We start from the raw sequence: 17,023 nt of genomic DNA, 5'->3' as shown, positions 1-17,023 counted from the left end.
AGATGTATGTATAAAATATATCCAGTGTACTGTAGATACACTAGCCCTGAAGTTTGTTTACCCAAGAGAACGATATGTAACAGCCATATAGCCCTGGCTAAATACATAGACATTCTGGAAAATATTTTTTTTTTATCTAAGCAAATGTATATTTGGGATTTCTGCAGCACATAATTTAGTATGCATTATATTTACTCTGTAGACTGTAAAACTCCTTTGGCCACTATACAGTATATGTTGGCACACACAATGCATATTCTCTAAATCCGTATTTGCCCAGTTGGAGTCCTAGTTTATCATGCTGCTCTGCATTTAGGCACTTTTTTAAAAAGTGCCTGTTACCCAATAGGTCATGGTCTATGTCCAGTCCGGAAGGGTCAATGTGGACCATTTTTTAAAAATCCTTCAAAAACGGAGCCAAAGGCCAATCGTTGTGAGCATGTGTGCGACAATTAGGAACCTGCAGATGGAGAACATGTTCAGTGTGGTATATAAGGAAACTTAGCCGTGAGAGTCCCTTATCTGTTATAGGGACTTGGATGCTCTGGGTTGAGAATTCCGAATGAAATAACCTCATCGGCAAAAACAGGACAAACTGAACAAACAAAAACCCCCGTATTTCCTCCCGGATACCCAGAGTCCATGTGATGGCCCAATGGCCTGCCAGATTTCTGGTTCTGTAATTCTAGTTTTGAGACACAGAAAGAGACTTTGAAAATCCTACATCTTTTTTCCAGTCCTGCAACAGGGAGAAAAGATTTTTTTTTCATACTTTTGTGAAACTGCTTCTAGTATTTTTATCCAACACTGGCATTTTAATGTTCATTTCCAGCTCCTTTACAATAGGGACTTACAATGGGAATGCCTAGAGAATCTGATTCATCGTGTTATGACTCAGCTCTGCCATGAACTAGCAGTTGCCATCAAAAAGTTAACACTTGCCATGCTGCTACTTGAGCTACTGCAGCATTCTTCTATATTTTAGAAGAGGAAACAGTGGTGCCAACCCAGATATTTCTTGGGTAAGAGGGCAACTTCTCCTTTCCCCACTCCAGCCCCCTGCCCCACTGGCTGGAACTCATTCCAGTGCCCACTTGTCCCCTGCACAGGGACCCTGGATTTCCCTTGGCTGGGGAGTCTCCCCCTCTTACCCACACATTGCATGAGTCAGTGCTGCCAGGAGTCAAGTTCTCAGCAGGCTCCCCTGCACTCCACCCCACAGGAACAGACTCCCCGTGCACCACATTGCAACATCAGTTGGCATGGATGCCCTTCCATCTGGATAAGGGGGTGGCCAAGCCAAATTTGAGTGGCGTTGTGACCCTGTGCACCCGCCTGCAATGCCACTCACTGAAATTTGGCCTGGCCACAGTTCTGTCTGTATAGAGGAGCAGCCAGGTCAAATTTCAGTGGTGGTGTGACCTCACAGCCAGAGTGCTGCTCCGGCCCACTCAGGCAGCAGCCTTACTGATTTAGTATAGAACCACTAAAAGTTGTCTGGCCACAGTCCCCCCGCAGTTCCATTTACATATGTAATTTTGAGCAAGTGCAAAAATCTGGAGAGTGTGTGGGGAGAATGCACCTCTTCTTCTTGACCGGAAATGAAGGTGACATCTTGGGTATTATGATGTAATAATTTTTGGCAAATGTTGGCCCTTTTATGTATGTTACACAGTGACCACCACTGTGTAACATACAGGTTTGTAAAAATACTCACATCCCTGTGTACTAGTTAGGTGCGTCCGCCACTTTTGAAAACATCACCTCTGAAGTCCCCAATGACTTTTTTTGGTCTCCTGTGTCACTTGGGGTCAGATTTATAAAAGTATTGGGTGTCTAAAGAGGTAGACAAAACCCACTAGGCACCTGTCTACATCTTTAAAAACCTCACACTTTTTCAATGGGAGTTAAACACCTAACTTAGGCACTTTTTTGAAAATGTTATTTTAAAAATAGATCAGGATAACAAACTAGCAAAGATTCTCTGTTCCAAATTATAAACTAGCAAAGCCTGAAATCCTTACTCAGGCAAAATTCCAATTGAAGTCATTATTTACTGAGGCCACTGTTCTGAGTTTTTTGTCTGAGTTAAGGATTGCAAGGTTTGGTCCACAAATAACAAATTACCCACAAACACCCTGAAGCCTGGGGATGCCTTTGTTACAATATAATGGCCTCCCCACCCCCACCCCCGGAAAACACCTGCGTAAGCAGTTAGTATATGTAGTGGATTGTGGGAAGGGTTAAAGGTGTGAGTGGGGAGTGAAAGGGTTTTTTTGCAGGCCAAAGAGGCCAAAGGGGGAGGAAGGGAATGAGTTAACTTGACGCTTTATTCAGAACCAGATCCCAATCTGCGTGACTGGCTCTTTTCTCTACACCAGCCTGAACTGGAACACCCTCATTTGGTTCTGAATTCTACAGCTTGGACCCATCTCTACTCTGAGCAGAAACTCAACTGCAAATATATATTTGTACCAGAATCCGATAATAACCAAGATCATCCTATCTGACCCCTTTCTCCTCTGCAGTGCAGTCGATAGTGAGGGAAAGGGACTGGATGTTGTTTTTGTTGTCCTTTTTGAACCTCTGCCTGGATACTGCATATCAACAGCTACATAATCATCAAGGAAGTCTGAATGCCACGCTGCCTTGTGTTGGGTTTTTACTCTGTAGTAGAGTTAGTGATTTTCAGTGCACTGTACACTTAAGCACATTTTTAGTACTGCTAAAGTAAGGGCCTGTCAAAGGTTAAAAAGTCCCTGCTCGTTCTGGACATTATAAAGAACTGTAGCTTTGTAAAAATTACTCTGGGCAATTTGCTAGATTATATATCCACCCTCTAAACTACACTGCAGAAGAGGAGTCAGACAATGGGCAGTGGATTGATTTGCTCTCTCTTTCTGATCACCCTAAAACATCTGTTGGCTTGATGACGGGCTGACAATACTAAATCAAACACCTGTGTGCCAGATCTGCACAGCACCATGTCCATTGCTGATGACAGCTTGCGACTGTTGCTGAGACAATAACTGGTGCAACCCCAGCTAGTAATTTTTGGGTCAGATATATTTGTTTCACATTTTTGAAAGTGCCAAATGAGTCAGGTTACTCCGTCACTGCCTGGGTAATTTTCTTGTACTGCGGGCTACACAGGGATATTGATAGATAGCAAGAAACCATCTGTCTCCCACTTCTGTCACGCTAAACCAGGTCCTGAGCTGCCATAAATCAGCATTGCTCCATTAAAGTCAAAGGAATGATGACTTACACCAGCTGAGCATCTGGCTCACAATGTCTGTTCCCGTTGCCCATTTGCTGAATCCAGAAAAGTCAGAATGAATAGAAGAGCTTCCCCTTCCTTGTCTCAATGAGAAATGAATGTGCCCTTTAAATACTGAGCTTTTTAAAAAAACAAAATATCAATCAATCAAGACAGTCTTTCAGCACTAGCTGCTGACAGTTGTTCTGATCAGAACCTCACACTGGCATCGGAGGTGCTACTCTGGGCTCATACAGGTGTAAAAGAGTGAAATTCAGTCCTCACATTTCACACCATGAGGACATGTTACGTGTGGCCACATGCATTAGGATGAACTGGCTTAACCATGCTGTTAACCATAAACGAACGCGGGGAACCAAATACTGGAAAGAATGAAACGGGTGCAAATATTAGTTTAAGAACAAACTGAACTGTTCTGAAATATATTTTTGAATGCTCTTGGCCTTGTTTATTTTTTAATCATATTTTTGTCATTTGTTTTTATTTTTATTTTTAACCAAAAAAAAAAAAAAAAAAAAGGAAGTGGGGAGGGGAGTCCGTCCTGCCTGCTGAGTGATCAAGTGTCATTTCTTCCACCATCCCATCCCTCTTTCTCTTTTGGATGGAGATCACAGCACTCCAATGCCTTTGGCACTCTGTGTGCAGGAAAGTTTCCAGCAGGAGCATCTGGCTCCCTGGCAGATGCCTCAGGCAGTTGTGCTGGCAGCTTTGCAGCTTCCCCAGGGTCTGTCCTGTGGTCAGGCCACTGATGAGCAGCTGGAGCTGCCTTGATTTGTGAGAAGCCATTTTCTTTAGATTAACAGGGTGTATATGTCACCCCTATTCTCACCATGGGACTATGCCTACTAAGAGTCTGCTCCTGCTGAAGTTCAGGGGAATTTAGTCAGTGACTTCAATGGGAACAGGATTGAGCCCTAATAAAGGTGAGATGGCTGGTAATACCTAGTGTGTTTTTGATAATTGGCTCTTAGCGTCCATATATATTTTCCATAGAAGCCTGAGGGCTGGTTTTAAAGACACCTACATTCCAGTTACCATCAAATGCAATGTGTGAGGTACTGGCTTGGACTCCTAGCATAAAGTCCTGACTTTACTGAAATCAGTGGAAGTTTTGCCAAGAGACAGAGGATTTCTCTAAATGGGTTTTTATTTGCTAAATGTTGGGGCCTCTCAACTATAGAGAGAGTCCCACAATGCCCTTGTTGTTCTGTTGTGATGCATGTGATTAATAACATTCATGGCTGATGTCTATTTAGTCACATAACACTAAATCACAGGCAGCAGTAAGACAAAACTCCCTGCTCTGACCCATTAGTGCCCTTCTCTTGAGGGTCCATCTCCAAAGGTGAGAGGGCAATTTACTCTATTCCCCAGACCAGTTCAGTTCACATGCTAGTGTTTCTAGCCTTGCTGATAACTCTCTAGTAGATACGGACGGATTCCACCTGTGACCATCAGATAGTAACAAACTCCACTTATTGCTGACCTGGGGCTGGAGCTGAACCAGTGATCGTGGCTCATAAACCCCCATTCCTGATCAGTTTTGAAGTGAAGAAAATATATTCTCGTAGCATATCTATGCACCTTTGATAGCAGTTTTTGCCAGAAAATCAATAAAACAGAGTCCTTTATAAATCCCCACAGCTCACTACAGGCTGAAACCTGACCTACAACATTTCAGCACACATTCAATTTGCTTAACCAAATTTAGCTGTTTTAAAGTTCTTTTGTGGGGGGAGGGGGGAGCCTTTGCAGCCACCCAGAGACATTGCCAGTGTCCCATTTTGCTACCACACAAAAGCCTCTTTAGATAGTCCATAAAAAGTGAAGTCCACTGGTGACATTTATACAACGCTATGATTAATTATTTCAATGAGATATTTGTCTTTTGAACCTCATTTCTCTTGTTGCATATTTAGCAAAGAAATAGAAAGTGTTAAGATATTGTCAGTGTAAAACAAACTGCAGTGTCTCATAAATCTGTCTGTTTTGAAGATGGTGCACCAGGGAGGAGAAAACAAATGATGCATACAAGTGCCAGATGAAATAATATGATCATTTCTCATTTTGATTTCTCAGGCATCCTTGGAGCTTTATTACAGTAAAAGGAAACCCTTCCTCTTCGGTTGAAGACCACATGGAATATCTAGGTAATGCAGAATCCTAGACTATCAGGGTTGGAAGAGACCTCAGGAGGTCATCTAGTCCAGTCCCCTAAATGAAACAAATACTTGCTTGGAATTGCCTGGGCAAGTTCCTCCCTGGTATAATTCCATGGAAGTCTGTGTAATTACATAAGGGATAAACTTGTTCCTTGACGTTTGTACTGTCTGACACTACACTACATTGAAGCTGTGAACAGGAGTCTTGCCCCCTTACATTATCCCCATGCTGTGATGCAGCTGGATGGGATCTGACACAGGCCACTCGTACACAGACATACAGGACCAGATTCTCAGCTAGTATATACCAGTATAGCTCCATTGAAGCCAAATTATCTATCCACCTTTTTGACATAGTTCCACTGATTTATCTCCATCTAAATCACTACAAAAGGTTCCCCCCCCCCAGCCCCCGCTCTCCTGCTGGTAATAGCTCACCTTACCTGATCACTCTCCTTACAGTCTGTATGGTAACACCTATTGTTTCATGTTCTCTGTGTATATAAGTCTCCCCACTGTATTTTCCGCTGAATGCATCCGATGAAGTGAGCTATAGCTCACGAAAGCTTATGCTCAAATAAATGGGTTAGTCTCTAAGGTGCCACAAGTCCTCCTTTTCTTTTTGCAGATACAGACGAACACGGCTGCTACTCTGACACCTGATTTATCTCCATTAACATGAGATGAAAATCTAAGACATGATATTGTACCATGATAGTCAAAACCTTTCAACCTATACTAGTTTTTGAGGCTATTTGCTGTGGAATACCATAGTACAATATTGTCTAAATAAAGATAATGACCTGGTTTGTCACAATGTAAACTAGCAAACAAAAAATGCAAAATAAAACAAAAACCATGATTTCCTTAATTCACTTTTTTTTGAGAATTCCTCCTCTACAAAGGCAAAGTCTGAGCAGAAGGAAAGAGTCTGAAAAATCATTCCAAGAGCAGACAGAACAATTTTGCTAGACATTTTGCAGGCAATTACTGAATCTGCTCTGGTCTCCCAAGAGACACAACCACAGGCTTGCTCCATTGCCTATTAAGTCTTAGCTTCTGTCACTTGCGAGCCATGAAATTGTTATTAATTGTTTTACAGGACACAAAGGATCAGCTGTGGCCAAAGTATTCAAACTATTCCAGGCTGAGAATGGAGAGCATTTTAATGTGTCTTCAACCAGTGAGTGGGTTCAAGGTGAGACCTCTGTTTGTGTGCTAGCAGAGTGACAGAGCTTAAACCGTGCTGATCGCTTTTTGAAATATTCCTTTTTATCACACCAATCACCATTCCTTTGTTTAGAAAAAGACGGTCTGATATCTGTTAAGGTTGCCTTTTAATCCAAACAAGAACATAAGCAGCCTCTCTATTTCCAAGCCCTATAAGACTCTCTCTAATTTGAATCCTTTCTTTTTTGCATTGAATGTGACCGTCCACGTGTTAAGATCAAACCAACATGTGTCCTCCTTTTCTTTTGATTATGTGGTCACCGCTTGTCAGAATGGTGTTTCATTCATTGTAACAAACAGCAGCTGATTGCAAGCTGACTTGAATACATACAGAGGGCTCGAGGGAGAAGGGCACAATTCAAGTTCCATAGCTGTTAGAAATGCTCATGCTACATACTCAAACCATGTAGTTTTTAAATAACTCCATGCTCCCTTGCCTTGCTACACTTCATAGCATCAGTAAAGCAGCTGCCAGACTGGCAAGGAGAACGAGGAACTAGGCAGTTATTGAAGAAATTTGTTAATGGTATTTGAGACTAAATTCTGGTAGGTGCATTTTTGCTGCATTAAGCATGGCTTTCTATAAAATGGCCTTTCCTGTTTGTCTCCAGATATAGAATGGACAGAGTGGTTTGAGAAGCCCAAAAAGGCAAGATCCAAAGACACGGAGAAACTTTCTGACCTCAGAGCAGCAAACCCAGGCAAAATCTGTAGTCATCCCCTTGCTATCCAGGTAGGACAAACTCCCCATTTTCCCTATAGATTAGCTTGCCTGATGTGCAATAGCAGTATAGTAAGCAACCAACTGCAGCATCAAAGTCAAGAAGGTTCTAGTAGACCTTAGGCCTTCTTGGTGACAGTGTTGTGAGCTGTGAATGCATTTAGTTTCTAGACGTCTCTTCATGCTCTTGCATATAGACTGGCCACAATGCTGGCAAATGTTTAACACTAATGGGAGGCTTATAAGACCGAGAAACTATATTCCTCATTCTGAGTCTGATCTTGCAATCCTTATTCACACAACCAGTCCCAGGTCAGTCAATAGGACTACTGGTGTGAGGAAGGTTTGTAGAATTGGACCATTTATGCTGTCCACAAAATATGTAGTTTCCTATAGGAAGATTAAGAGGGGGTTGGGGGGAAAGAGAGGGATGTAAATTTTCCAAGGGTCTAAAAGGGCCTTAGAATGGAAGCTGTCTGAAAAATTAAGCACAAAATGTGACCATAACATTAAAACCACAGATTGCATTAGGTTATGGGGGAAAATGTCTTTGGGCTTGCAGTCATTTTTTTCAAGTCCATTGTTTTTTCTTTTGTAGAAGTCTGAATTCCATTCAGTGTGAAACATGTAATCAAATCCTCGAATGCACATGTTGAGGGGAAAACATACACCTTGTTATGACTGCAAAAGCTACTTAATGTGTGAAGGAAAAATTGCTTTTATTGGCAAATTCCTGCTGCATACTTAAATGTCCAGTGGATAAAATTCTGCAGCTCAAGTGCTGCTTAACAGAAGACCATAAAATGATTGGTACTGTGGGGTTTTTACAGGGTTGACTTGAGCATTAAGGCATCTAGGAATGGATCCAGCAAACTCTTACTCACCTGGGTAGCCCTTGCTCACAAGAATAGTTGCATTAAATTTAATTGAACTACTCATGCAATGAGGATTGCCTGTATGAACAAGGGCTTCCAGGACTGAGTCTTCAATTTAATCTCATAGTGAACAATGAGGGGGGGAAAAACTGTTCCATAATTACTTGCCAGGTCAATGGTAAAACTGACTCCACATGCGTTTCAGCTTTTGTTCATGCGTTGGAAGAGGGATTTCAGTTCAGAACACAAGAGCCACTAGACCAGATACTAATTTAACTAATAGTTGCTTTTGTTCATGTTCATATGTATTAAAAGTGAAACAAGAAACGCAATATTTTTCTGTTACTGAAAAGTTATAAATCATGAGCGTCTAAATCCTCGGCTGATGTAAATCCATGTAGCCCATTGACTTCATCAGTTCACGCCAACTGAGGATATCGAAGAATCAAACTACCCTGCCCCAACGATGCTAAGCACAAGAAGAATCAAAATAGAACAAGAAATTTTGTAGCCAGGGGCACATTTCCCATTGATTGCAGTGAGCGTGCCTATGAGTGAGTAGGAGTTGCAGGATCAGACCCCTAATTTAGATGGTGACTCCTTTAAGAGCCTAGTGCCTTTTTAAAATGAAGGTTATTTGGCTGGTCCTATGCAATGCATAGCATTTTTATGCAGTGGCAAGAAGGGTTGCAAACCTGAGGTCTAGACTGTGGTACTGAATCCCAGTCTTGCGAGGGGGATGGGATGGACTGCACTGCCCCAGGAGGAATGCATGCTGGACATGTTGAATCCACCCTTGGGGTGGTGTAACTTGATCCCCTTCCAGCATGCCCAGCCAGCTCCACAGGCTGGTTTGCATGTGGGAGAGCAGAGGCCCATCTCCTCTTGCCCCCTTGGGGCAATTTGTGACCTCAGAGTGAATGGGGGAGGATTCCTCATGATCCCTGAGTATAGAGATAGCAACTATCCTGGGCCCTTGCAAGGGAGAGAGAGAAAACTCCCACCAATTTCTCCTGCAAGGAACAGACACAATCAGGCCCCAGGTAATGAAATGAGCAAAGTTAAGATGCTTGAAAGCCATGAGTTTGTTTGGCCCCATCCATCTGCATTCAGAGTTTGAATCTGACCTCAAACTAGTGAGATCTAAAATCAAGGGAAACAAGGCGGGGTTAGCAAAGCTCAGAGTACTGTTTCCAAAAAAACAACAACTCTGAGTCCTAATATAGATGTGGGAGTGACACGATTCACTTAGTGATAAATCCATGTGGTCTGCATATAAAAAGCTATTGTGCATGAACCAACTAGAATGTATAAATGGATTCTACCCATGATCATTCATCCTGTTTTATTACATGATCATTGTGCATCATCTTAATGCTAAGTGATCACCCTCATTCCATGCACAGAGAGAGTAAGAGGGTGTGAACGCCATTCATGTTTTAATGCCCACCCCATGTGCATTTCTATTCTCATCCTAGGCAGCTACACTTTCTGGAGCCAATTTAACAACTGAGGTTTTCTACAAAAGCGGACACGATTATAGGTTTATGTGCCATGGTAAGGATCAGACAGACGAAGGCTGCCAAAATTACCGAGTGCGGTTCCTGTGTGGCAAACCTGGTATGTGACTCACTTTTTAATGTCCATCTGCCATGTCATTCAGAGCAGAAATCCCATTTTGAATTTTCCTCCTCCTGAGCTGGCTATTTTATAGGAAGCAGAAATCTGATACCAAACACAATAATTCGCTTGGGAAACCCTTTGATTTCTGTGTTGCATTCTTTGCTTTCTGTGTTGCATTCTTTGGTCCCCTGAGTTCCCCTCTCTGAGCACTTAGCCACAGGTAGACAGGATGGGCCAAACCAGACCTGGTGGAGCACCTCCTACTAATGTCAATGGGAGTAACCTCTACTTACTGTAGAACTGAATTTGGTCCAGTGTAGTTCCTCAAGCTGAGGTTTGGCTAGGATATTGGGGTGAGCCCAGACAAGTCTTCAGTAGAGTATCTCAAGAGAGATTCTTGAGCACTAAGTGGAATGATGTGATGGTGTCACCAAAACCCAGTAATACTGTACAGATACTTGGCAAGACCTGTAACAATCTCCATGCTTTCTAAAGCATTTCAAGATGGGGCAGGATTATTCCTTCAGCAAGCGAGGAGACTGTTTCCTGCTAATGCTGTTGGGAAGCAACATGTTTTTCAAAGTAATTTTTTCTTTTACAATTATTCATTTAGCAACCTGCCCTCATACTGGTCATTACATGTGATTCTTTAACAATCATTTAGTAGGGAGATAAAGATGGAATGCAGTTATCTTCGTTGGGGGAAAAACAGTCATTATGTTAAAGACCACTTTTGGGAGGTTTATTGCTACTGTAAATAACAGTGCAGAGCAACACTAACTCCTGGAGCTAAGTGAGTGGTAAGTTGGAGCCACTAAGGGCTACATTTAAATTTAGTTAAATGGCTAGTGAAAATACACTTGCCAATAACTAATGAATAGGCCTTTTTTGTTTGTTTTTGATTTCACAAATCAAACCCAACCAAGACCATACTTGGGATAGCTGTATCATATGTGTTGGATCAGTAAACTGCTAAATTTTGTTGGTAACAAAAATGCCCAGAAAAGTTAGCGGACAATTTAAGGTTCAGTGAGCTGAATTCTCTGCCATCCCCTTTTTTGCTTCCTAGTGAGACCAAAGCTTACTGTAACCATTGATACCAATGTGAACAGCACAATCTTGAAGCTGGCAGATGATGCACGATCATGGAAGGCTGGAGATAGACTTGTTGTTGCCAGTACGGATTATTCCATGTACCAGGCGGAAGAATTCCAAGTCTTGCCATGCAGAGCCTGTGGGCCTAATGAGGTCAAAGTATCAGGTGAGGATTTATCTTGTCATTCACATGTTACTATGGGCACATTCTTCTCTCCTTCATACCCAAGCAGCTCCATTTAAATCAAAGGTGTTGCAGAGATGTGAATGAGAGCTGAATTTGGCCTTCAGTTTGTTGATGCTATTGTGAAATCTGTACCTTTTGCTATCTGAAAATCACCTGACATCTGTAAGTGATGATAGTGCCTTCTGGTTTATCTGTGGATTTTCCATCTTTCTTCCCTAGCATCCTGCTCTTGATCTTATCTCCCAAGCACTTTGCAGGGCAGGCCTGAGTTTGTAGGATTTGAGGGATGCACATACTCTACAAGAGGATCACCTTCTGAAAAGCATAGGATGAAGTCCTTTCTTACCAAAAGGAGAAGAGGAGCAGGTCATGAGATTTTTAGGGTTCTGTATTATTGTAGAGCTGGTTATTTATGCCATGCAGATATATTTAGGCAGAAACACAGCATCACATTTATGAAATACTACTCTGTTAAAACCATCTGTTTTTAGTATCTATATATAGAGCACATGCCACAGTGGAGATGTGTTAACTATAGATCCCTACAGTCACATGACCAGCCATAGAATCTCAAACCACAATGCTTGAGTAAACCAGAGTTGCTGTAGAATGCTGAGTGAATTGATCTGAGACAGATGAAATAGGAAGATGGGTGTAGCGATAATAAGATACAAAGTTTTGTTGGTTTTTTCTCTCTTCAGGAGGACTAGCTCAAATCTAGAACAGGCTGCAGGCGGTGAAAAATCATTGCTGTCTAATTGTTCTTCAATGGTCTTTGTTCTAAATCCAGTTAAAAAAATACAGCCACCACAAAGCGACCCCTTTATTGTCCATTTCAGTAGAGAGGCAAAGATGTCAGGGAGAGATTTTTCCAAAACCACAAATGGCTTTTAAATCTTCCCCTGAATCTGTGAGGTCCTTCTTTTTTCCTTCCAGAACTTGGTTTTGGTACATTGATGGGCAGTATGGAGAAATAGTGCATTAGCTACCCATTCTGTCAGTAGGTGGAGGACTTTCCAGTACTGTCCTTTACAACAACAAAAATTCATATAAAATATGCACCGTAGCTGATTGCTTATGGTGGTAATTCAGACATGTTACATTGCCAATGAACTGCCAGCGTTTAAATAAGAGATAAGAATGGTGAGTCAGATTAATCTGAGGAGAGATTTTTAACATACACTTAATGTAACTTCATTTTGAGAAAACATATTCCAACTTAGAACAATCAGTGCACCAGACAGTTTGCTTAGCTCTGCAACATTAACTACTTCATGCACCATTATCTTTGATGCAGCCCTTTCTGAAGGATACAAGTGTTTCCTCCTGCACTGGTTTTTTGGAAGGACTCTAGTCATTCATTGTTCAACCAGGAAAAAGAGGGATACTGGTTAAGCCAAAAAAAATATTATTCTGACTTTGAATTCATCATAGTCTTATGACTTAAGATGACAAGCACTCTCCCAGAGAACACAGCTACCAACCGAATATTATTCTCGTGAAACACTTGAGCTATTGGAAAAACTGCATCAATGGTACAAATGTACATTGTGAGAACAATCTTGGAAAATAGTCAATAAAAATGAAGACCATAGATTACTACATTTCTAAGACTCTCCTTGTATCTTCCTGGATCTCTAAAATTTTTATAATTTAGATTCATCTTCTACAACCATTTCCATTGAGTTTAATATTAGGAAAGTGAACAGACAGGAAAAAAAGAAGCCATGTGATTTCAAGTAGAGATCTAAGTGGAAATACTTAAAGTATTTGTGCTCTATGTTTCCAATTAGTTGTTAGGAGAATTTGGACATCCCTTTTTATTACCACAGATGACACACACTGGGGCCAAAGTCCGCCCCCCCCCACCCCCTTACATCCCTGCAACTCCATTGACGTCAATGGGATTTCACTGGTTATATAAGTCAGGGCACAATTTGACCCAATAATAACTGCATCCAACTTTCTTGTAGCAAAATCCCACACACTAAAAATAAAATGGAAGAATCCTGCATGACTGACATAGTTCAGTCTAGTTGAAGGGAATAATGTGAAAGATTGAAATCTCCTCCATCCTCACAAGAAGACAAGTAGGTCAAGGGAGTGTCCTGTATACAATCAAGTTGAGAGCTCCAAAAATCTGCCCATTGGAAATAACAAACGATTATAAAAATAGTTTTACTGATAATAGGTTTTGTCCTCTTTAACCAGTTTGGTTTGTTGGGGTTGTTTCATTTTTCTCTTCTTTTTTTAACTAAACATAAACTAAACAGGACTAAACTACTCAAGTGTCCATTTAACAATATGGCAAAAAAAAAAATCCTCATGCTGTAAGGATTTTTGTGGAACATCCATTTGGCAGAGCAAAAGTCTAATTATCATCAATGTTCTAATGTTTTAACAGATACAGCTTTGGATATTTTGCCAGATAATTTAAACTAGTTAGCCAACTTATAGACTATTTGACACTTCCTGCTGAGAAATCACACTTGCTTTACTGACTAGAAGTGGCTTAAGTAGCAGTAAAAAGATGAATATTAGAGCACTAAGGCTGAGATTTTTAAAAGAGCCTAAGGGAATTAGGTAGGCACCCAAATCCTATTGAAGTCCAATGGGAGTTGGCTAACTCTTATGGTCCTTTGAAAATTCCAGCCAAAATAGCTAAAGCAGGCACCTAAGGAACCATTCTTGCAAACGCTTACTTACTCAGGTGAGTAGTTGTATTGATTTCAAAGTTGTTACTTCCATGAGGCTCAAACTCAGAGGTCACCAGTCCCAGTAAAATGGTCATTTATTGAAATGGAACTCCTTCCCCCTCCCTCCTCCTTTAACTGTCTTCACTTGTCATTTTTATGTCTAGATTATTTTCTGTGAGGGCATTGATTAAAACTGTTTGATGTTTTATCTCTGGACTCTGCAAAACTGGGGGAACACGGTGCAAATCAGAGGAGGGAGAGAAGGAGGAAGGAAGGGTTGTGTTATTACAGTAGGATAGGATGAAAGATCAAGTATTTCTTGTGGTTTTCCCCAGGAAACCAGTCTTATCTGTATCTTTTTGTGGCTGTATATGAAGTTACTAACTATGCTGATAAGTTTAACCATGGATGGGATATACATAATGAAACAACCTTTTGTGCATATACTGTACTTGATAAAGCATGATTTTAAAAAAATACCCTACTTGTGGTTGGCCTAATAATTCAAATTATCCCACCCATTAGTAAATCTGTGATTACAACTGCATCACACACACATCTGGAATCCAACTGGTACAGCTGCTGAGACTGAATAATTGTGGAGCGTTACTGAGTTTGCTACCTGGCAATGCTAAAATATGTGAGAAAAGCTTTAGAATTAGGAACTTAGCTAAGAACAGATGTGGGGACAATTTCTCCATTCCAGCTCCTCCATGTGAGTTGGCTTATTGATCTCTTCTACACTAAGCTAGTAGGAAAATTCTTGATCTCTTGTCTTCTAAAATATGCCAGATTCAGCCATCTCCTCAAAAGGTGTTGAGCTGGATTCTCCACTGCAAATATTTATACCATGGCAAAGAGTGTAAAATGCTACCTTTCTTGTTTTGGTAGCACTTAGTACTAGCTTTGCCCTGTGAACGACTGCACAAAGTGCAGGGCAATGGAGAGTTGATGTCCAGGTTTATTATATGCACCCAAAAGTTTAGGTGCTGATTTTAAACTCTCCATACCTTCTACAGATGTGCACCGTTTAGCTTGGAAACCTCAGGAGACCATGTTTCTTGTAGGATTTCTGGCATGGTCTGCTTTGGGTCAGGCAGGAAACATCACAAAAAAGGCCCTTTCCAGCCTTCTTTTAATGCTTCTTCCTCTAGTCCTGGCCATTGTCTGGCAGCATGTGTAAATAAAACACCCTAAATAAATGTTAACGCAGCATTTCAAAAAGGGTGGGAAAGGTTTGATTTTTAGAAATGGGGGAGAGGGAGAAATTCTTTAATATTTCTCAATCAAAACTCTATCTTTTCCACCGCACACTCCCAATGCCAGGTGCAAGTGTCAAGGGGAATTAGAAAAACGCAGGCTGCCCTCAAGAGGGAGGCATATTGGGTCATGGACAAGTGCAGGGGAAAAATCCTAATATTTATAGGAAGAACTACCCTGTCAGATTTATTAGCTAGAGCAGAAAGTACTAATGAACAATTACAGGCAATGAGATGAGCACCTGCACACTTAACCCAACAATGGAAATTAATCCAATTTATTACAACCCTCAGGAGACTAAATTATTGTGTGCCACTGGCAGGGAATAGAAGGCTCTGAGGTGCACCAGTGCCAGAGGCCCCTGCAATGTCAGGGAACTGATTAAGTGAGAGATTCCCAGATGATCCAGGCCCCACATTGCAGAGGATGGGGGGAAAAAATGCAAGGTCACTGCCAATCTGACTAGGGGGAAAATTCCTCCCCAACGCCGAATATGATGATCAATTAGACCCTGAACAGGTTGAGGAAGAACCATCCAATCCAGAACCTGAGAGAGCGAATTCTCTGCACCACCTCACACAGCGCTTGATTGGTGCGAGGGCTTGCCACAGCTGAGCCCCAGTGTCTCTAGGCTTGGCACCTCTGGGCTTGCCACATCTGTTATGAAAGTGTAAAAAAAAAAAAAAAAAAAAAAAATTGCTTGAGCCCAGGCACCCCTCTCTCTCTCTCTCTCTCTCTCATTACAAATTAAGCACTGACCTCGCAGCACTGTCCCAGTGCCAGCTGTGGCCATCTCGGATGCTTCAGAGGAAGGAGATTTAAAAAACAGAACAGATACACTGGGTGTGGGGAGGGGAGGATCCCTTTCTGACCCATGCACATGGACAGCTGAAACCCAGAAGCCTGAGATTTTAGGAACATAAGACATGAACCGTAAGAGACCCGCAGGGCTACTGAGCCCTGCCCCTTCCCAGCACAGGCAATTCCATCCTACAATCCCACTCATAAATTTGTCAGGCTCTCTCGTAAAACCAATTAAGTGGCTGCATTCTGGGTGTGTGGTTCAGGTGAATTCTCAGCTGGCCAGCTACAGCCAGAATAAAAATGGGAAACCCCATCAATCTATTGCAGACCAATGAGGATTCTGTAGGAAGATGGATAGCAGGAAAGAGCGTTTGTTTGCCATTAAACATAAGCAAGATAAAGAAAATGTGGATCCAATAGGCAAGATGGTGGGCAGCATTTGTTTTATGGCTGTGTCTACCCTTGGAGCTAGGGGTGTGATTTCCCAGCTCAAGTAGACATACTCACACTGGCTCCTACTGAGCCAGCAAACTAAAAATAGTAGTGTAGCCACGGCACAGCAAGCAGCGGCCCAGGCTAGCTGCCCCGAGTACAAGTCTGCCTGAACCCCCTGGGCGCGTAATGGGGCGGCTAACGGGTGCTACCGCTCCCCACTGCCTGTGCTAACACAGCTCTGTTACTATTTGTAGCACTCTAGCTCGGTGAGCGCATGTCTGCTTGAGCTGGGAACTGCACCCCTTGCTCCAAGTGTAGGCACAGCTTAAATGACGTAGCAATCAATGGGAGCTGTTCCGCTGACTTCAGCCTGGCTTTGGATCAGGCCCAGGATATGTGCAAGTTTAGACGTTTAAAAAAAACAAACAAATATTTTGTCTGAGAGAAGAAACGGCCAGGAGCAGCCTTGAGAACTAAAATCTCTGGGAGGGCGTAGAATGCAGATCTAGAGGAAGTCAATTTTTAATATTGTTCTGAAAGAAATGACAATCCTTTCACATCTGGATGATTATAAAACGTGATAAGTGGGGAAAGGCTTTCAGCCACATTAGAACAGACTGTAGCTAATGTTGTGGTTGTAGATGCTTTGCTTGAA

General features: G+C 41.9%; 1 protein-coding gene across 2 annotated transcripts in view; it reads left to right on the top strand.

The window, feature by feature from the left end:
- The window catches only part of CEMIP (cell migration inducing hyaluronidase 1), a 67,907-nt gene that overhangs the window by 8,363 nt on the left and 42,521 nt on the right, over positions 1–17,023 (top strand). For both annotated transcript variants that reach the window (XM_073304101.1, XM_073304102.1), the window contains exons 6-10: positions 5,360–5,430; positions 6,545–6,640; positions 7,284–7,405; positions 9,747–9,888; positions 10,961–11,152. In XM_073304101.1, coding sequence (XP_073160202.1) covers positions 5,360–5,430; positions 6,545–6,640; positions 7,284–7,405; positions 9,747–9,888; positions 10,961–11,152 — 623 coding nt within the window. The remainder of the gene's footprint in view (positions 1–5,359; positions 5,431–6,544; positions 6,641–7,283; positions 7,406–9,746; positions 9,889–10,960; positions 11,153–17,023) is intronic.

The sequence above is a fragment of the Lepidochelys kempii genome, chromosome 10 (assembly GCF_965140265.1).
Source record: "Lepidochelys kempii isolate rLepKem1 chromosome 10, rLepKem1.hap2, whole genome shotgun sequence".
Lineage (NCBI taxonomy): Eukaryota > Metazoa > Chordata > Testudines > Cheloniidae > Lepidochelys > Lepidochelys kempii.
Note: the sequence above shows the minus strand (reverse complement) of the source record. Positions and strands in the feature narration are given on the sequence as shown.